The sequence below is a fragment of the Pomacea canaliculata genome, linkage group LG10 (genome assembly GCF_003073045.1).
Source record: "Pomacea canaliculata isolate SZHN2017 linkage group LG10, ASM307304v1, whole genome shotgun sequence".
NCBI lineage: Eukaryota > Metazoa > Mollusca > Gastropoda > Architaenioglossa > Ampullariidae > Pomacea > Pomacea canaliculata.
The window spans coordinates 14,020,254-14,041,604 of NC_037599.1; the positions used below are offsets into that span (position 1 = coordinate 14,020,254).

The 21,351-nt window shown below is 36.5% G+C and overlaps 1 protein-coding gene across 3 annotated transcripts; it reads left to right on the forward strand.

Moving 5' to 3' along the window:
- The first annotated feature begins 1 nt into the window (after nt 1).
- Nucleotides 2–20,710, forward strand: LOC112573396 (protein Hook homolog 3-like). Of its 3 annotated transcripts, XR_003101219.1 has the most exons (24): nt 2–216; nt 1,731–1,816; nt 3,319–3,391; nt 3,918–3,968; nt 4,393–4,444; nt 5,097–5,245; nt 5,574–5,630; nt 5,921–6,004; nt 6,604–6,698; nt 7,072–7,151; nt 7,610–7,674; nt 8,556–8,639; nt 9,113–9,155; nt 9,732–9,817; nt 11,732–11,896; nt 12,485–12,633; nt 12,850–12,990; nt 13,219–13,414; nt 13,706–13,819; nt 14,635–14,739; nt 14,952–15,023; nt 15,381–15,517; nt 17,439–17,536; nt 18,217–18,349. XR_003101219.1 is itself a non-coding variant. In XM_025253721.1 (23 exons), the coding sequence occupies exons 1-23, from the start codon at nt 172–174 to the stop codon at nt 17,452–17,454; spliced, it is 2,145 nt and encodes a 714-aa protein (XP_025109506.1). In that variant the 5' UTR covers nt 2–171; the 3' UTR covers nt 17,455–20,710. The 3 variants fall into 3 exon arrangements, 2 of the variants coding, with proteins under 2 accessions (XP_025109506.1, XP_025109505.1); XM_025253721.1 differs by having other exon boundaries at nt 17,439–20,710; XM_025253720.1 differs by lacking the exon at nt 17,439–17,536 and having other exon boundaries at nt 18,217–20,710.
- Nucleotides 20,711–21,351: the final 641 nt, after the last annotated feature.

Genomic DNA, 21,351 nt, shown 5'->3' on the forward strand with positions numbered 1-21,351 from the left:
GTCGTTTGCAGCTAATGTGACTTATAACTAAACAAGTTAAAATAACAGCATTAAGGAGAGTCGTAATCCGGAAACGTATCATGTGGTAGTAGGAACACATTAATCATAACACTTTCACACATGTAGATTCTGAGTTAGTTTTTTTAAAGGTTATTTTTATTTATCAGTACAATGGAGCCAGACAGAGAACAGATTTGCAACAGCTTGATCACCTGGGTAAGTCACAGGAAATAATGTGTTATATACTGTTCATATTGACGTATCCTCCTGAACTTCGCTGACACCGTAAAAACTGGCGAGCGACGATAAGCCTTCTTCGATCAGTTATAATTTCCAAACTCATATATTCTCCATTATTATGCACAAGAATTCTCACTCTGCAGTATAAGCAGAATTTAATGCAGCTCACTGCTCTCCTCACGCATCTTATTCATCCACTTTTGACTGTTCATATTTGCCTTTTCTGTTGGCCATTCTGTGCCATGAGATCGATCCCGATCTTGTTGATAAACCAAATGTTGGAAAACAGAAGTTTGTATTAAAGCAGTCACCTATTACAAAGGGAATGCCTTATCCTCTTTCTAACAAGCCAGATATCATATCTCAAGATCTGCTTATATGCTGAGGGAGACATTTTATCTGCTCTGGAAAGATAACTACAAATGACTACAAATCCACTCAGCATTCCTCATTGCTTGAATATTATTTGCAACAGCCATTAGGTCAATGTAGAGTGCGTCCCATAACTAGGGAAAACTTGTGTGCTTCTGGTGGAAAGGATAGGCAGTCAGTTGTTCTAAATATTATCTTGCACAGAATTTATTGTATTTTGCAGCAAAACAGCCATAGCAGTTTGCACTCTCTGCGTTGGCCAACAATAATAAAACAAGGTCTAGCATTAAAAACACTAACAATGATACACAAAACATACTAAGTTACTGACAAGGTCATAAAGAATACACAGGGAACAAAATTTAGAAAGTTTGGTATCAGAGAATACATTTTACTTACTAAATACAATGTAAATACACTTTCTTGAAGCAGTGGTAGATTACTTTGAACATCATTATGCTTTGGCAGATGATTAGACTGATAGTTTGATTTAGTAGTTTTGGTAGTTTAGTATTTCCTTTCTTTGGTAGGGGTATTATAAGAGATTGTGTTCATCCTTTGGGTCATTTGATTTTGATACTTCACTGATATTTCTAACCATTGTTCTTCTTCTGGGCTTGTATACAGTGGGAGGTGCCAGGTATTCTGTTGTTAAGTACAGACTAAGACTCATACTGAATTAAGAACAGATCTAGACCATAGACTGGATACATGGCTGAAATCATTACTGATGAGAAAATATTGTGGACTAGTGCCACAGGGGATGCTACAATGATGTTATATTAAAGCATTAGCTTTACATTATATTAGTATACTCTTGTGACTGTTGACTACAAAGGTCATACACATGAAATCATGCATCACGTCTGACAGATTCTGTAGGTCCTAACAGAAAAATGTATAAAGGTCTTGGTAGCTGTAATCAGTCTTGAAGTCAGAATTGACAATTATATACAATTAATAATAAATTATAATAATTAAATTGTTTCTGTGAATATATTTTGAACTGTTGTTTGCATTTCTTCTTATTTGCTTACACATACAGGTACAATCTTTTTGCAGCACTGTTCTCTATTTGTGTTACTTACAAGTGAGTCGATACTTTATATCCATTTTAGCTGCAGACGCTGGAATTATCAGCACCTCATGATAACCCAGCTGAACTCAGTGATGGGATAGCCATTGCACAGGGCCTTCAGCAAATGTGAGTGATTTTTGACATTAGATTTGTCTGTATAGCAGGGGAGCACCAACATGGCAATAAATATTTGCCTCCAAGACCTCTTTATGAAACAGGTTGTGCTACATACATCTGTATTAAGTACATGTCATCTGTTTTGTAATACATCTATTTATCCATCTGTCACACGTCAATAGTTTAAATAATTTGTCAAGTTTTCTACTAAATATAATGTGATGCCTCTCTACTTGTATACTTAATGCAGCAGTTCAATAAGCATTTTTTTAATTTTCTATCTACTCATGTTAGTGCTCTGTATTATTTATTTATTATTTCTATTTATTTTATGAAACCATAGAATCTGCAAATGTGAAATTAGGGATGTTGTGTGCAAATGTCTTTATTTTTGTGTGAACCATAATTATATATATAGTTAGTAGTTTATTCCTTGTTACTGCTCAAGGAGCATAGGGCCGGAATAACACCTTGGCTGTGGACCCAGTTTTGGACAGCACCCTTTAGTTGGGCCTATGTGGATAACTTGGCAGGACGAGTCTTTGTACAACCCCTGAATAATGTTTATGAGGTTAGGTGGAATGTCATAGTGGATCATCAGCCTCCGGATGATGTCCCTGTCTACACTGTCAAATGCCTTCTCAAAATCCAAAAAAGTTATATAGCGGGAGGACTGCCACTCAATAGACTGCTCAATGATGATACGAAGGGTGGCAATGTGGTCAATTCATGACATATCCTGGAGAAACCCTGCTTGTTCTGGTCTCAGTCTCTCTAGAATTACCCTTATCAGGACTTTGCTGGGAATAGACAGCAGCATAATCCCCCAACAGTTGTTGCACTGGGAGGGGTCTCCTCTCTTTGGTAACTTGATCAGGTGGCCTAGATTCCAGTCTGCTGGTACTAGCTCTTGTTCCCAGATATTGTGTAGGAGGGGCTATAAAATTGTTTCTGGGGGTATGCCATCAAGGCCTGTTGCTTTGCCACTTTTCATGCTTTTGATAGCTTTGATGATTTCTGTCTTAGTGGGAGGGTTGGTGTTGACATGAAGTTGTTCAGTTGCTGGTGGTATATCAGGTAAAGGTGATGGACGAGGTCAAATCGGGATCTCTTAAGTGTTCCATCCACTTGTCTTTTTGTCCCGCATCGTTTGTTATGGTCTTGCCGTCTTTGTCTTTCACTGACTTGTTTGGGTTAATGGCAAAGTTCATATTATTTTGTAATAAATATATTTTGAAATGTTAATGTATATTGGTGTCCTAATAACTAATACAAATGTTATTTTAAAAACCAAACTGGATAGCTATAAAAAAAAACAAAGAATCAAAGCAAGAAATATTTATCTTACGCCATAGGGCTTATGCAGTTGAAAAATCTTTATAAAATTATAACTTTATATTGTCATAAAGGTTTATGGATTGCAAACTATCATCAGAACCCAACATCATTTACCAGAATATGAACTACTAAGCAGATTTTATATCACTGTTTTTAATTCATCCCAAATGCAGAGCACCAGAATATTTCAGTCAAGCCTGGATGTCCAAGATCAAGGTGGAAGATGTTGGAAACTGGCGTTTTAAAGTAAGTTGTGAAATAAAAATAAAAAAAACTGCTTCTAACAAGAAGGTAGGAAAATAATTTATCTGTGGAAAGAACATTTGGCTTTTTCCCACCAATAAGTTATGATGCTCTATTATGAAGAAAGAGTTTCAGTTCTGGAAGCACAACTAATAAAACTCTATTCTCACTCCATGTAACATGGATAATTCAGATATATTATACAAACATTTAAATTTACTTATTCATGTACATTATAATCATGGTTGTTGTTTGCTGCTTGTGGTAATCATGGTAGCAACAAAGACAGTAAAGACTACTCATATGCGAAATCTTTTTATAAAAAGAGTGATAATAGCAATTATTTTTATAATAATATACAAGAGACCTTTAGATATTTGCGGTCATGGTCTCTCTATCTCTTGCAAATTGTATGCATATGCCCACAGACAGTCAATCATACAGATCTTACTGTTTTTCTGTTTGCTTCAAACTTTTATTTTCCTTGACTTTTACTTATTTTAATGATTTTTTTAAAACTGTTAAACAGGTAACAAACTTAAAAAAAATATTGAAAGGAATTTTGGAATACAACCTTGAGGTAAGATTGAGATAGTACATAAATTTAAACACAGTGTTATAATTACTTAATGCTGGTATTATTAGATTCCCTGTAATCTTTTCACATTGAACCTTAAGAGCTTACAATAGGAATATTGTGCTGCAGAAATGCCATTCACTTAGTTACACATTGCAGCTTTATGAAGTACTGTAAAATATTTACACATTTAATTTTGAAAAGGTTCAGGGTGGACTCTAGATAGAAGGGGGGATGAGGCAGTGTGGAGACTATATAGGGTGTGACTACTCTAGACCCTTGGGTGGCTTTTTGCACAACGGCAGCTGCTATAGCCACAATGAGCACTGACCAAAGATTGCTACCCACTGGAGAGGACCAGTAACATTAGTTAATTTAAGTCAGCGAAAATAAATATTTAAAAAAGTCATCTTTGTGACTATTGCAGGTGCTAGGCATACAGATTCAAGGCTTCCAGATGCCTGATGTGAATGCAATAGGTGAGCTGTGCTAACACTTTCCCACACTTGTACACATAGGTGTGCACACATGTACACTCTTATTGATGTACAGTATTAGCATTCTTTAGTGATCTGTTAAAACAGTAAACATAATGTACATCAGGTTGCAGCATTTGAAGTCTTAAGGCTTTTAAAAAATTCTGTTTTATTCAACTTTTGAAGTGCTTTTTTTTATAAATAGTGTACTTTTCTGTAGCTTTTTGATGTCTTCTTTGTATTTCATATTTCATTTGTGTGTGAGGAAGTGGGAGGTAGGAAGAGGGTCAGTATGGTAAAACTGTTAGGATGTAGTATTTAGTAGCCTCATTATCCTCATTTAATTACCCTCCGCTCTATCTTCTGTTCCGAAGATGAACAGCTATTTTTACGTCAACATTCTTACCTAGGACAAATCCACAGTTCCCTGTTAGAACATGGAGACATGTTGTCGTGATTAGAGCCCAACAGAGAGCTTGGAATGCCTTCTGGTGTGACATCACAAATTTGACTTCTTTTTGTGCTTGTGTTTGTGTTTGAGGCACAGATATATTTCAGATTTTTACAATATTTTGTAATGAACTAAATCTATTCCTTTCAAAGACTTCTTATCTTTAATAAACTGTTCTGTTTGTGTTCATCTGTCCATGAGCAGGAGAACATAATGACCCTATGGAGCTAGGTCGTCTCTTGCAGTTAGTGCTGGGTGTTGCTATTAACTGTGAACGCAAACAAGAACACATCCAACGCATCATGGGTATGGGGGAGATGCAGCAACAAACGATCAAATATGCCATACAAGAGGTAAGACTGCCATTTGGCTTACTTCCTCCACCATTCAAGTCTTCAGTGATAAGACCACTCCTTGAAAATGACTATATCAAAACAATCACAAGAATTATCATCCATTTATGAATATCTTTTTCCTCTCCAAAACCTCCTTAGATCATCCTCAAACAGGTCTTTGCATACTTGAATCATAACTTTTTGCTGTCCTCTGAAATTAGCATACTCCATCATACAGCACCACTTCATCAGTACATAAATCAACAATAACCATAGGAAAAAAAACCAACATTGCAAAGTTTTCTGTGTGTGCTGCACATTTCCTGAATAATAATTTATTTTCCAGCTAATGACGAAAGAAATAGCAACTGGTGATGAGGTGGAATCTGAAGTTCAAGAACAGGTATTTCTTAAATTTTTTTTAATATGCTTCTTGTTATTTTGACATCAGTTGTTATTACAGATGTTACGTCCTAGCTTTTATAAGCAGTTCTAGTACATACATCTACTACTTACTCCTCTGAGCTACTTTCAGTAAACTTTCAGAATTGTTTATTTTCTTTTCCTGTCAAAGTTAGGCCTGCTTCATTTATCATTTGCAGAGATCTTGGGGATAAAGTATACACTGAGTTATCAGAGAAAAAGTTCTTCATGTGCAGAATAAACATTCCTGTGATGTATTTACTTGTGCAGTTGAAACGCACTATGGAAGAACTCAGTTCTGTGTTGGAAGGGAAAGAAGAACTACTACAGCGGTGTCATGAACTGGACATGCAGGTGAGATATTCTCTTGAGAAATGGTACTAACAGAAAAAGAGGAATAGGTGGAAAGTTGGAAAACACACACAGAGAGACAGACGTGCACAGCACAACAGCTTGAAACACTTGTTAGAGCAAGACACAAAGAATCCTAGATGACGATCTGAATGTTGGTTTCATTTGCTGATGAAGAGGAGAAACTAGTGGCAGTGGGTTTGGGAATTGGTGCTGTGAGCCAGAAACTAAGCTATATCAGCAGCCAACCCTGTAAACAGATGCCACATGTGGAGAAAGAATAGCTTGCTTAAGACAAGCTGAACCCAGGACATCCAACCTTCACTGTACTGGTGACAGACGCTAACCATGACCCTCGAAGCTAATAGAAGAGAAATTTGTCATATTATTGTTTCACTATATCCTTTTCATCTTATTTTTTCAGTGCCTCTTAGTGTTTTTATTTACTCATTTTTCTTTTAATTTTGTTTCATTGTGTCCTTTAATTTATGGTGGTCTGAATTTTATGTATATCTGTTTAAAGATCTACAAAATCAGTATGTTTTTTTTTTATCATGGTTCCCACTCTTACCAATGAATGTTGCTCTCTAATTGTTTGGCAGGTGGCATCGTTGCATGAGGAAAAACTTGGGCTACAAGCAGAAAATGAAAGACTTCAAGAGCGACTTCAGCACGCAGAGAACATTGATGACCCCAGGTAGGTGATACAAGAGACTAGAATATTTTTGCAAGAGACATGAATCATGCACAGAACTTTGTCACATTAGTCGTATCTTCAGAATATAACTTCTTGGTGAAGACAGCTTTAATATCTATTTTTCGTTATGCAAGTTGAGAGATGTGAGAGACAAACATAATTTAAAGAGCAAGCAGTCAGTAATTTTAAGATAAAAAGTAATTACCTTCTGAAATCTGTTGTGGAGGTTGATTATTTTCGGCTGTTGGTTACTGTTTTTTGCAAGCATTGTAAGTAGGCTGCAATCACACAAAACTGAGTGGTAGTGTTTCTGATTCTGATGGTTTCTACAGTACTTTCGTTGTCAATAATTATGTACTTTTAAAATTGGCAGCACGCCTGTAGGAAAGCGCATGATGCAGTTCCAACAGCAGATTGAAGTCCTGCAGGATGAAATTTACAAGTTAGAGTCAGGTGAGAGAAACTTTGGTTGATAGCTGATGGCTGTCCACATGAAAATAAGTAGCAATATTGAACACCTGTACTTGTTTATTTCTTAACATTGTTTCCCCCTTTCCTTCCAGTTTTTCTCCTAAATGCAAGCCATTGCTTTGCCACACATATTAAAAATAAACATTCTGCAGTGTGCAAATCTGATATTCATCTTTCTGTAAGCTGACTCTGCAGTATGCAAAGCATTTTAGCAATCGTTTCCACTCGAGTAGTGGTAGAAACAGCCACATATGACTTACTGCAGAAACAGTTGAGCAAAAAGACTTTGTTTTTCGTACCTTGACTCCCATGTCTCATTTTCACGTATGCACATGAGAATATGTGCGCGCACGCACACACGTCTGGCATAGTGATATAGCTTGATAGCCTGTTGCTAACCAAACTATTATTGATTGGTTGATAATTTTACATTTCCACAGGTAAAGAGGATTACAGAATAAAATATGATGTTCTACTGAAAGAGTGCAACGATTTAAAAGACAAGGTAAGCAGTTATTGTTAACTCTCATACCATATATTGAAGACGTGCTAATCAATAATGAAAGTATACTTAAATGAATATCAAGAATTTACTGTCACTGCAGCAGTTATTTAGAACAATGGTTTTCAAAGTGTGGTCTGCGGCTGACAGTCATTCTATGTCAGCAAAGTGATGTTTAATTTGCCAGATATGCTAATTAGCTCAGTATTGATTTCACATGCGTTTTGATTTTAACAATGCCCAACTGTTTGTTTGCATAAAACTCTCACTTACCAACTAAGTCTTTATGTCACAGCGTGAACATTGTATCATTTAACTGCATCATCCATTACCCCTTAGTAACACAGTGCACTTCCTTATTTTTAATTTGTATGTGTACTTTACAAACTTTGTAATTTATGTGAACTTATTACTATACTACTGTCACAAAAGTACACTTAGTTTTAAATCATAATTAAACAAATGCGACAATTTCAATGTAAAATTCATGGTAGTGAGTGATTTTAAGCCTTTTTTTTTTTTTTTTTGCGGCATATTTTTTTACTTTAGTAAAGTGGTCCACAGTCCGAAATACTTTGAAAACTACTGATTTAGAGCAACATTTGTAGCTTGGCTAGTTCCCTGATATTTCAGAACTGTTGCTAGTAATTTATCATACCAACCTTGTCACTTTTAACAACTGAAGCTGAAGTCAACTTGGAATGCAGCAAGGGGTAAGCTTCCATAACAGGTATTGTAGTATAAAATAGTTAAGCCATCCTGGTAATAAGTCTGTCATTAGGACATTATAAAGTCTTTGAATCTCTCTCCCTTTTTACTCTGTGTATGTGTTTGTCTCTCTTTTGCTCTCAATATATTTATATACCAATCATCTGCTATGGCAGAATGCAGAACTTACTCAGCTAGCATCAGAATCCAGAGCAATGAAAGATGAGCTTGATGTTCTCCGCCATACGTCAGACAAAGCAGTATGTATTGCATTAGACTTAAATTTTTTTTCCTATTACACTGCTAATATATAATGGGATTTTCTGCAGCATTGCATTTGTAAAATGGCAGGCTAGAAGCAATCTATTTTAATAGAGCACAAACTGCTAGTTGTAAGTCACATTGGGGAGGTAGTTGTATCATAGATGATGTTCGTATAGAGAAATTTGTCTGAAAAATTTTGGGATCACAGTATAGAAGGTTTTCATGAGTAGGTTTTACTGTATTTATCTCTTATGATTAGACTGTGTACAGATGTTAAACATGGCTTAGAATAACATCCATTTATTCTTGTTGGGGAAACTACAATTCTGTCCAGACATTACAATAAAATAATGTAGAAAGTATGCATAAAGCGTTCTTTTGAGTGGTGAGATCTTGGTTTCATTGTAACAAGTCTATTGCAAAAATATCTATAACTTCTTGTTGATATTGTTGAAATTTATATTTTCAGACAAAATATGAGGCAGCAATAGAATCTTACAAGAAGAAATTAGGTATGTATAGCTTTACTTCTACTATTTCGTTATTGGTATTAAATATTAAATATCCCTTGCTGAGTTTGGAGTATGATTAGTTCTTGCACATACACATGTTGAACAGACAACATTGTCTTTAACATGAACACACACTCACACACTTACCACTGTGTAGAGCCATATTGTGCAAAGAGGCAGACAAAAAAAAAAATTTAGATAAGATTTTATTTTTTTATTATCATTGTTTGATGTGATTCATTCTTACCCTGATAAAAGGAAGGGAGAGTATATGTATATGACCAGTCCTATAAACATAAGTTACATCCAGAGACAATTATTTTATATCTCCTGGTGACCAAGCATTAAATCTTGATGTGAAGTTCCCCCATACATTAATTACAAGATTGTAAACGGATAAAGAATTAGCTTGGACTTATTCTCACCATTGTGTTTGCATATAAACAGATTTTTGTTACATCATAGATGGGTGTAATCAGTCCTAAAGACATAAAATTGACAGGATCTTCTTATTGATGTGTTTATGTTGACATCTTTTGGTTGGTAAACATGTTTGTGTCTCTGGATCTGTTACAGAGGACATGAGTGATCTACGGGTGCAGCTGAAGATGCTGGAGGAGAAGAACACACACTACATGCAGCAGCAGATTGAAATGGAAGAGGTCTGTGGATAATGTGCTATTCTTATATAATTATTGCCATATTCTGAAAGCATTTCATGAGCAAATGTTACTTGTAAAGGCTGAAGAGAAGCTTGGATATTTTTTGTGCAGCCTTGGGATTTCTCCTCCTTTCCCCCCCACACCCCAAAATACATAGTTTCTGGCCTATCTTGGAAGGAACTAGATTTTTTGCCACAAGAAGCAGATTTTAACTGGCGAGCTCAAAACATGGGGACTAACCTGTTGCCATTAGACATTTGTTTGATTGGGTTTTTTTTTTCAAACTAGCTAAACAAGTCTACTAAAGGATTCGGGATTTTCAGATTTTAAATATTTCATTACATTTTTGCAATAGCCTTTAGGGTTTTCCAAAACCAGTATGAAGCTATATTGCCTGGTGTCATTAATTTATAACAAATTTATTTTACTCATTTTTATTTAATTTTTTTTTTATGTAAATATGTGTTTCCTCTTCATTCTGTACTATGACATGACTGTGGAGTTCATCCTACTAGCTACATTAATTCAAGCTGTTTACTCCCAATTTAAAACTGATCAGTCAACAGGGAGCACACAAACTCAACAAACTGATCCCACCCCTACCCACCTCTACACTGTTCTTCTTCCCTTTTTTTTGCCCAGATTCAAGTGAGTTGTGTTTCAGATACCTTATGTCTGTTGTGTGTCATAGAGGAACCTTACATTGCAAAGTTACCTGCATGTTCTCTGTCTGAACTGCCAGTCACGTTATGTCAGCTCTGTATGTAATGTTTACCACTTTAAGGTCTGTGGTGGGGAGAGGGGAGTCTTTCTGTACCTTTCTGGCCTTTCTGTACTGCCTTCCCACATGAGTGGTGATCACCCGAGACTGTTAGTGTCTGCTCCACTCTATCCATTATGCCCAATCAAGGTCATCCACTCTCATCTTTGTTTGCCCAGTGGCCTGCCAGACTACTCTGTCCCTCTGGTCCTTCTATAGAGAGGGTGGTCTTGTACCATTCAAGTACCATCATGGGAGCTGTTGCCAGGCAGAACTCAGCTTTCTAGAGGGTAGAGAGGACTTTACCTGACACTTTCTTGCCTTGCCAAGATCTCCAGACCCAACTTGGCAGTTGGGCCACTCATCTCCTACCCCACTTCCTGCTGTAATATAGCCAATGGTCTCAGAGTGGATGGTGCTTCAGACCTGGCAGACCTTCCTGCATGGGAAATGCATGTCCTACAACCCCACTGTGGTGTCCTGCCTTCATTGGCAGGGTGGTACATTCTCTCCCATGACGTGTCTCATATTTTGGAAGCTTCTCTGGTGGTGTCACCTGCACAACACCACTTTACAGGTACAGCGCATTGTGAGGAAACTCATGGTCATTACAGATTCCCTGAGCAGGATAGGGCAGATTATTTATTCAAATGGTCTTTCCATCCAACAATCTTTCAGCATGTGTGCCAAATTGTTTGTTTTGGTTTTTTTGTTTTTTTTTCTTTTGGATGCTGGTGAACCTCTTTGCCATTCACATCAATGAGCTCCAGACCTTCATGTCCCCAGTTCCAAACCTGTCAGCATGGGCATAAACATTATTTTATTATGTTATGTCTTACATTGATGTTTCATTTTTTTGGTTGTCATGAGATTTAAAGACTGTTTTATTAAAGTTCACCTGAATTTATCATATGCATAACACCTGTGATATTAAACATCAAATATGTCAGCAAGGCCAAAGCAAACGAATGCAGAAAAGCTAGGAGAATGTGTAAGGCTGTATTCCTTTAAATATTTTAAAATTTAAATATTCCTTTAAAGATTCAGCGTACATTCTTGTGTATGTGATCAGTTGTTGAGATGGTAAGTGTTGTTGTAAGTGATGAGAAGAGTTCTTTATGATAGGGTAAACATGTTTTTTCCTTTTATTGCAGGAAATCAAGCGGTTAAACAACACTAAGCAGCAGCTGGAGTCCTACAAGAGACAAACACTGGAACAGCAAAACCGTTTGACAGATGAGACTAAGCGTGCAGACAAGTGGGAGTTTGAGTGCAGCAGGCTACAGGAGAGGTTGGCTACACTTCAGCGAGAAAAAGAGGTGATGTTCTTCAAAGATTTTCAGCATTTTTCAGCACAACACTTATCTAAGACTAGCCTTCAAAGTATCTTGGAGGAAGGTCAATGCCGAGGTGGTCACAGGAAGAACTGGCTTACAAATGTGAAGGAGTGGACTGGTTGTGCGGTGCAGGACCTGCTCACCATCACTCAAGACAGATCTAAGTTGCAGGCCTTGTCAGCTGCCATATGTATCCATGTGCTCCCCTTTTCTTAGTCAAGAAATGAATAAAACATATCTATGTATGCATATGAATATATGCATAGAATGTTGATTTAACAAACCCACTCAGATGGGAGGAAAATATTCACTGGATCTGAATTTAGACATTTAACGACCAAACCAGGTTATCTATCATGCATGTCTGGATTTCTGGCATTCTAAGAAATTTTTTTAAATTTAATTTTAGTTCATTATATTGAAAAAATCACTCTATCAAAATTTGTTATATCAAGAATCTGTTTAACATTAGCTCCATGAAAATTTGCGAGGACTTTGGGAAAAAATTATTATATTTAAAAAGTATTATATCAAGAGGATCTATTTATATGTATTGAAATTTGGTCATAGCGTGTTGTAGCTGAGAGGGACTCTCTGAAAGAATTGAATGATGAGCTGAAATGCACACAGCCAACTATGGCTGGCATCTCCCTGAGTGAGCAGATAAGTGATATAGGGCCCTCACCACAGCGCATGCTGTCTTTACCGCCAGAAGTCAAGTGAGTGGACATGAAAATTCTTCTTTATCCTACAAATATAGAAATCTCTCTGAAAAATGTGATGGTTATTATAGTTTTCTAAGATGCAAATTTTGTTGTTTACTTGATCAGTTGCATTTTATTTTATTCTTTTATATATATGTTTGTGTCTTAAACGAGGGTCTTTGTAAGGCTTAATATAGGTTTATATGTGCACACACATGCATGCTTTTACAGGGAGCAGCTTTTGCGACTGGAGCATGAGAACAAATTGCTGAAGATGAGTGCGGATGGGAACCAGGAGGAACAAACTCACAACTTACAGTCACAGCTGGATGATGCTAATGCACGCAAGAATGAACTTGAAACAGAAGTCAGGTATAAAGTAGACAAGAGCAATGATCGAAAGTATATCATTTCAGAGGCATAACTGATGGCACAGTTGATATCTCTCAATTGCTGTGGTAACATTTGCCCATTTGTAGCAGTGATAGTATGTGCTGGACAGTCGTTACAATGATATAGTGTGTATCTTTATGACTCCTTTTTCCTGCGACTGTTTTTCTCTGTGTGGTGCATGTAAAATTTACCCTTTTCCTCACCCAGGTTACTGAATCAGCGCCTGATAGAGCTGCAGGCACAGGTTGAAGATCTTCAAGAGCGACAGCAGACAACAGCTTCAGCTTCATCCACTGAGACATTGGAGATGAAGAGGCGAGCAACAGAGCTCACTCAACGGTTGGAAGAACGAGAGTTACAGATAGCCCAGCGGACAGCACAAGTGGAGATGCTGAAAGATAAGGTATTTTTGTTGGTAGAGGTACAGAAATTAGAATCAGTGTTATTAAGATCTGGGTCAAAAAATAAGGCCATATGAACATTATGTTATTCTTTGAAGTAAAGCCCAGAGATAAAAGTTCTTGAATGCTTTTCTTTCACGGCATCAGTGTGCACTTCAAATCTCCTAAACTTAACTAGTTGATGACAGTGAGGTTTAGGTATAATTAAACATTCACTTGTGTGTAATGTGATGTCATTATGAGCACAATTAAGGAAGTTTGATAAGTGAAGGAGATTCCCATGTGCTTAACAGCTGAGCAGCAGCGCAGAGACACTAACAGCTGTACAAGAAACTCTGAGACGCAAGGACGAAGAGATGAGGGCTATGGAAGAACGTTATAGGCGATACCTAGATAAAGCCAGACAGGTATTTGAGCTCAACATTTTATTTTAGTGCATAATTCTTGTAGGAGTGATCAAGTTAAAAAGTGTGAGAGTGTTGGTAGCTACTGTTCTGTCAGTGTTTGTTTAAATGTCATTCTGATGATAATCTTTTGGGCTTCTATATAATATTTGACATATTTCCTTTGCTAGTTTTGGTTGTCTTTTATACACTTTACATTCCATGATATCATTACAAGATACACAGGGCGTGCAGTGTCAAAGTTGCTGTCTTATACCATCCCATGTTGTATCACTTCTCAAGGCAGTTTTGTCCAACACTAACTGTAAAATAATAATAAAATTTTATTCTCAAACAGATGGATTTATAAGGAAGACATTTTTATATGCTCGAAAAGAAAAAGAAAATTGATCATACACAAGTTGCAGCTCTGTCAATCTGCTTATTATGAACTACATAAGATCACCTTTATCTGCCCCATTCTTTCAACTCACATCAATACTCTTGTCTATACAATTTTTCTATAAAGGCTTGAATAATAATAAAAGTTGCTTGGATACTGTAATATCCTGGCCAACAGGCAAGAGAATTATTATTGGGCCCATCTTTGTGGATTATTTTTGTAATCTAAACACTCCAAGGCAGTCTTATACTTTCACTGTCTTGGAAAGTTGGTTCCTCATCTTGGCTTTCATTTCAGTAGGTTATGTGTGTCAAAGCTCTTGTGAATCATCTTTAGATGGACATTCAGTTTGACAATATTTTTGGCTTTTTTGCAAGATCTAATCTTCTGTTGCTGGATACTGATGTCTAATCATGAAAATAATTGGGATCAACAGGTTATAAAAAGTCTAGATGCAAGCCAGAGTGCTGATACATCAGCAGAAGTGCTAGCTCTCCGACATCAACTTCATGAAAAAGAACAATACATCACCAGTTTAGAAGTAAGATTGGTTTTCTGTGTGATTCCTTCTACCATTTTAAAGTTAATGCATCAATTGGAAGGACCTAATCACATGCACCCTTATATATCTCTATTATAAATCCATAACAGAGGCTTTACCCGGTGACCAGTAGCTAGCTGTAGATGTATCCCAAACAATGTGACATGTTCTGTGGCAGCATCATCTCCACCTCTATTTTATTTTTTTTGCAGAAGGACCAGGAAAGAATGAGAAGCATTCACAGTGAGGAAGAGTCTTTGATTGTCACTGCCTGGTACAACCTGGTCTGTTGTGTTTCTTCTTTTTGTTAGGATGGGATGATTTAGGGGTGTGTTCTTTAAATTGATCATTGTTATGTAAACACTGCAATCTGCTTAGCCTAATATGTATTTACCTGTTCTGTTTAATAGTAATATGCTTCTCAAAGCAAATGTTTTTGTGTTGGTTTCTTTTTAATTATAATGCATGTTTTCACCTGTGTGAGAGAAACAGAGTAGTTGAGCAGGTATGAACCTCTATAGTCTATATTAACCACATAATGCAACCAGAGAGATGTCTAGATTGTGGAAGATATTATTCTTTATCTAAAGCCTTCTTGAAGACAGATGACTTGTTTTTTTATAGATTTTTTTCTGCTACAGGGAATGCAGCTGCACCGACAGGCAGCTGAAGAGAGACTTGCCAACAGTAACATGGGGCAGTCCTTTTTAGCACGCCAGAGGCAAATGCAGACTCGCCGTGTCCCAGCTATGAGTACTTTACACAACAGCAGCAATAGGTGAACATCACTTGTTCAGTTCTAGATGCTACTGTTCCTGTTAATGTAAATGTGTGCATGCAGGATTGCTAAGAGAGCAGGTGACTGGATAGTTCTTCAAATTTCTTTCTTCTTTGAGCTGACCAATGACATTATAGTTTCACCACCTTTTACATCATCAGCCATAGTCCTTCACTAACAGCAGACAGTAAATGAGAAAGCTTAGTTACCAGTTAGAAAGGTAGAAAGTTCTGTGGCTGATGTGTAAAAGGTAGTGAGACTCCTATGTAATGTCATCTGGCAAGTCTCGAAGAAAATTTAAAATGTTATTTTTGCTTAGCCAACATACAGTGTTAATCAAAGTTTTGTTGGTCTAGAAATGACATCATTGCTCTGAAAAAATGTTTGTACACCTGAAAAATTCTCATTTAAATGTATATTAAAATGTGACAAATGTCAGTAAAAGGATTAAAAAAAGGAAAAAATATCAAATGCAATATAGCAGCTGCGTATGCAATATTGTTGACATTTGTTTATACATATATTGATGGGCACACTATGAATCTCTTGGACGTGATGAAGATGGTGTGTGGGATATACTATACACTGAATACTGGTTTTCTGGCATACAGTAACATGCTGCATTGCACACTAGCGTTTTCATGTACAGAGTGAGGTGTTGTACACTGACACCAGTGTTCTCATAGGCAGAATGATGTGCTATGTACTGTACACCTGTACTGTACTGTACTGTTTTCTGATGTATAGAATGATTTGCTGCAATATGTGTGTTGAACAAAGGCTAATGCCACTGGCACACTTACATGTCTTTTGCAGTGTTGTCATTGTTTAATTTGTCATTCAGCCTCATTAAATTTTTATGCACTGTCATCTGGCTTTTCCTGTGTGACTTGTCAGCTAGCATTTCTTTGAGCATTTCTTTTTCCTAATGACATTTAACTTTTTACCTTCACTTTCTGCTTGAAAATGTATCAAGCTTTCTAGGGTTGTTGCCTCTTTTGAGATTGAAATGTTCTTTTTCCGTCTCTACATCCTAACCACCCACATTTTCAGCAGCAGATGATAAAGCATTAGAACGTTAGTATCTGCTGCACTGGAAACAGATATTTTTTCGTTTAATTAATTTGTAGTCTTTTAGGGATTGACAGTACTTAAATTTACTATAAAGGTAGGGTGTCTAGTCATTACTGTGATCTGTATTGTTTTTAAATATGGTGATTTATTTAATAGGCATTTCAGTGAACTTGTGCCAAGTTTCAGTGAACTTGTGCTGTGTTTTAGGTTCTGCTTTACCATAGGTATATATTTTTATCCCTGTCCTTTAAGTTTTTATTTTAGAGATGGACATTAATGTCAAACCAAATGGGCTTGGGAAAGATTTGGGGCTAAATTTCTTGTAATACATGATGTATGATAGCACATTGTGATAAAGCAAGGGGATCTTACTGTAGTGTTAGAGCGAGAAGCTTTTTGTAAAAACACTTTTACTCCTAAGTATGAGAGAAAAAGTAAAGACTTGTACCACAGACACATCATCTCTTTCTCTCTAGTAAGATAGTAGTAGGTACACAATTTTTCTCTCTAGTAAGGTATTAGTAGATATAGATTTTTTTTTTAAATAGGCTAGTAGGTACAGTTTGCACCATTGTTTCTTGTAAGCAATATCGCCATTCTTTGCTTCATTATACCTCTAGACAATATAAAGCAGAAATTAAAACAAAGTCACAACATTAGTCAGAGCTTAAACTTCTATTTCTAGAAACTTACTCATGTAAATCACATGGTAAAAACAGCAGCACGTAAGGAGCTAATGCTTTGGTAGACAGAAAAATTGAGCGATGGATATTTTTATATTCAAAACATGTAATGACGTTTACAGTCAAAAAGATGTTTGATGTGCTGTTTGTGTGGTGGTTCGCAGCACTGTACTGCACTAACTGGCTGGTCAGGAGCATCACTGGAGGCTGCATATAGCAGCCCTGGTGAATAACTGGCCTGTGTATGTCTATATGTATGAAGGTGAGCTGGAAGGAAGAAGAGAGTGTGTGTGCATGCATTCATAAGCGTGTACTGTAATTTATTTCAGTCAGTAGATACATACAGCAGCTGGAAACTTTGTGAATGCTACTATTACCTATATTCCTACTGTACCAACCTGCCAACTTGCTTGCCCCCCCTTTTTTTCTTTTTTTTTTTTTTAATTTTTGTCCAGCAGCTTTTCACTGGCTTGAAGAGAGCATTAAGCATGCAGCTGTTTGTCTCTTTTCTCTTGGTATGATAAAAATATACAGCTTGTATGTCAGTGTAAATAAGCTTGCTTGCAAATGGTGCTTGGGTGGTATTACAACTTTATATGACCATAACTGAACCTCAGACCTTTCACTTTTCATAAAGAAGAGTTATTCACACATAAGAGTCATTATTATGTGAGGGTGCTTGAACCATGCATGCTAGTCTTCTTGTAGATGCCTCTTTAGTTAAACTATCCTGGGTAGTACAATGTATCTGATAGTGGTTATTGTTAAATATATATGAAGTTTGCATGTTTTTAATAGTGCATGTGTACATTCAAGTTAAGAGCTCCGTGATATTCATGTATCCAATGTGCTTCATGGTGATCATTTAATGTGAACTGTGTATAGCTGTCCTCACCTATGTTGATAAGCAGGCATGCATGTTCTTTTGCTTGCTGCTTGCAGTAACAGGTCAGTGGACATTGCACGTTCTGAAGTCCCCCATGGGAGTCTGATGTTAGGGGCTACAATAGCAGATTCATCTCCTATATACCTTCCTCTGCAGCATCCAAGAATGGAATTACATTTTTCACCTGTATGAATTTTAAAGAGATAGCATGGCGGTGGGAACAGAAGAGAGTAGAGAGCGTGTGTGTGCATGCATATAAATGGTGCATAAAATTGTATTTTAATCTGTTAGTATTTTAAAGTTTATATAGGTTGAGCTGTGACAATTAGAGTAATCCATTGTTTTGTCTATAGTTTGCTTTTTGATTGGGTGGTATTGCTGGAATTATGATTACGTCTTCTGTCTTTGTACTGGTATATTTTGCCACCTCAAGATAAGCATTGAGCTTTGTCTGCCATCATCATTCATCAAGCAGAAAGACTGGGGTTTGTGTGAGCAAAAGTGGCTTAAAAGACAGTAAAATGGATTGTTTGCAAAGAGAACAAAAGTGAAAATAAAGAGAATATTGGCAGTTGATGACCAGGAATGATATGCTGGGATACTTTCACCATTATTTAAATTCATGCATCTTTATATTCTGTAGAATGACAGTTTAAAAGAAAAGTGTAAAGCAGGATGTGTTTTAAATTTGCTGTAATTTTGTTGAAGAATGTGTTATCTGGATGTACTTAGGATGCTATTCTTCTGTGACGTTTGGCCCATCACTGTCATCTATGTATGTATATGTATGTAAGCACTGTTTGCTATTTACACCATGTGGCCTTTTCAGCTTGAGTTATGTATGATGTATATATAACAGAATAAGAATGAAAAAAATGTAGCTTTTTCACTAGCTTTTTACAACAGTCTTTTCAAGAGGCAGGGTTAGGGTTAGGGTTAGTTTATGGTTGTCAGGTTAAAACTGTAAAGCATTTGCATGATATCACTCCTTTGTTTTAGAGTAGGAGTGTAGATGTGCAAGTATATATATAGACAAGTTTATGAGTCTTTGCACATGAATATTCATGCATCAATAAGAGTCAACACCAACATCCAGATTAATGTCAGATTGATCAAAACTTTGTACTTCTTGGATTTGATGGCCTATGGACAGATGCTGGAGTCCTAACTGTATGCTGCCTTACCAGAGATCACAGGCAATACACACTTGCATATTTCTACATAGACACACACACAGACATGATAAACAGATATGCTCACTTAGCATTTCATACTTTTCAACTTAAATTGATCAGAATTGATAAAGAGATTGGAAAGTTTTATCTGGTAGTCACAAGATGAGCTACAGGATTTGGTACTGCCATTGTAGAATGAAACCTGACAGCAGTGAGAGAACTGAACTAACCTCATTACACACAGTTTCCAGGCATTGACTAGTCATATAAACTGCACAGTGGATGCATAATCAATTCCACAAAGAAGTGAGATATTGAGTACCTGTGAGGTGTTAGATATGTCAGAGAAGTAAGATATTGAGATGCTAGATAGTTGTGTACATGTAAACAACCCAAAATCATAATGTTTGCCTTCAGTGGACAGAAAATTGAAGTACTGTATGCTGATTAAAGCTGATATTAGACTTGAAGGCAACCTAGATATAGATATGTTTACCAAATATGCAGTGGACAGTAACAAATTATGATTTCTTTTGAAGTACATCTCTGCTCGCATTTTAAATTTATTGAACACATAAACATTTTATGGTGATACAAATTTAAAATTTCATGTTATGTTAACAAACCCAGTAATATTTGTTAATAAGTCGTTTTATTTTTAAATGTGAGGCCTTTTATTAGGAATGAAGCATTTTAATGTATTGCTTTAAGTGTACCTTTATATATCTTACACAACCTTGTAGGAGTGGGTCAAATGTTATTCCACTATTTGAATACTTTCTCCAAAACACTGAAAAAAACTTTATTAACAGTCATAATTGCTACACTTTAATGCTGGTGTACATTGAAACTGTCTCCTTACAGGTGGTCTGGGGCAGATTCATTGTGACAGCAGTGATGAGAGAAACATGAAAATATTAAAATGCTGTCTAACATGCCTGAAAAAAATAGACTATGAGCCCAACCACCCACAGCAGTTTGAAGCAAGTGGGTAGAAGGCTGTGGCATCATTTGTGACTACAAGTTAGGAGAGAGAGAGAGCGAGCGAAAGAAAGAAGTTCCCCAGGAAAACACAAATAGTGCAAGATCACAGCTGTGTTTGTGTCGTTAATGTAAACTGCTGCAAAATCTGTCAGCAGCATGTATACAGTCATTTCACATCATAAGATGATTATATTTTTATTTTTAGTTTAGAAAATACTTGTGTTCATTTTATCCAGTCTTTGTTTCCTTTTTTTATGTACCATAAATTGCAGCTGAATGGAAAAAGAAAAGTGTGAAAAATTATTGCATTAGCAAAAATGTATATACTTTCTTGTATAGAAGAACATAGCTATTTATCAGTCATGTACACAAAATAAAATATTTGAGAATCTGTGTGAGTTTGTTGATGTTTATAGAAGCATGCATAGGATCACTCTGTACTCCTGTAGTTTACAAGCTGGTCTCACTACATTATGGTGAGTGCTGTTGTAGTGCATTTGTCACCATGGTAGCATGTGTCATGAGTTGAGATCTTTTGATCTGATGCGTTTCATGTCTTGATGAATGTGGTACACATTGACAGGACTGGGCTAGCATGCCAAATCAGACTGAGGATGTCATGTTTGTTTCTGTGTTGAGAATATGTTTCTGTCTGGATGTTAGTATGCTGATAAGTACATTGAACTACATTAGCAGAAAGTCCTAGAGTGAGGCCTGCTCAGACCTGTGACTGAAAAATGCCAGTTTCCTCCTTTCCCAAGCACGACTAGGTAGTACCTGATTTGTCAGGGAAAGTACATGTGGAGAGATGGATTCTGCCTTCAACATGCTATGTGCTTGATACAGTGAACTATATTCACTATAGCCTCAAGGTTAATGAGCCCTTTACCTTTTTTCTTTTCAGTTTGATGTAATGGATGTAGCTTCTCCCTTGCAGATGGATTACGGAAACCATGAATCAATTGGATCTGTTTGCTGACATTTCTAGTTTGGTTTATGTCATTTGTTTAAATTTTTTAAATCAGTGATCAT

Coding starts and splice junctions, on each gene's coding strand:
- LOC112573396 (XM_025253720.1), top strand. CDS start 172: ATGGAGCCAGACAGAGAACAGATTTGCAACAGCTTGATCACCTGG. Junction 5,631..5,920: donor AATCTGAAGTTCAAGAACAG/GTATTTCTTAAA, acceptor TTACTTGTGCAG/TTGAAACGCACTATGGAAGA. Junction 13,820..14,634: donor ACCTAGATAAAGCCAGACAG/GTATTTGAGCTC, acceptor TGGGATCAACAG/GTTATAAAAAGTCTAGATGC.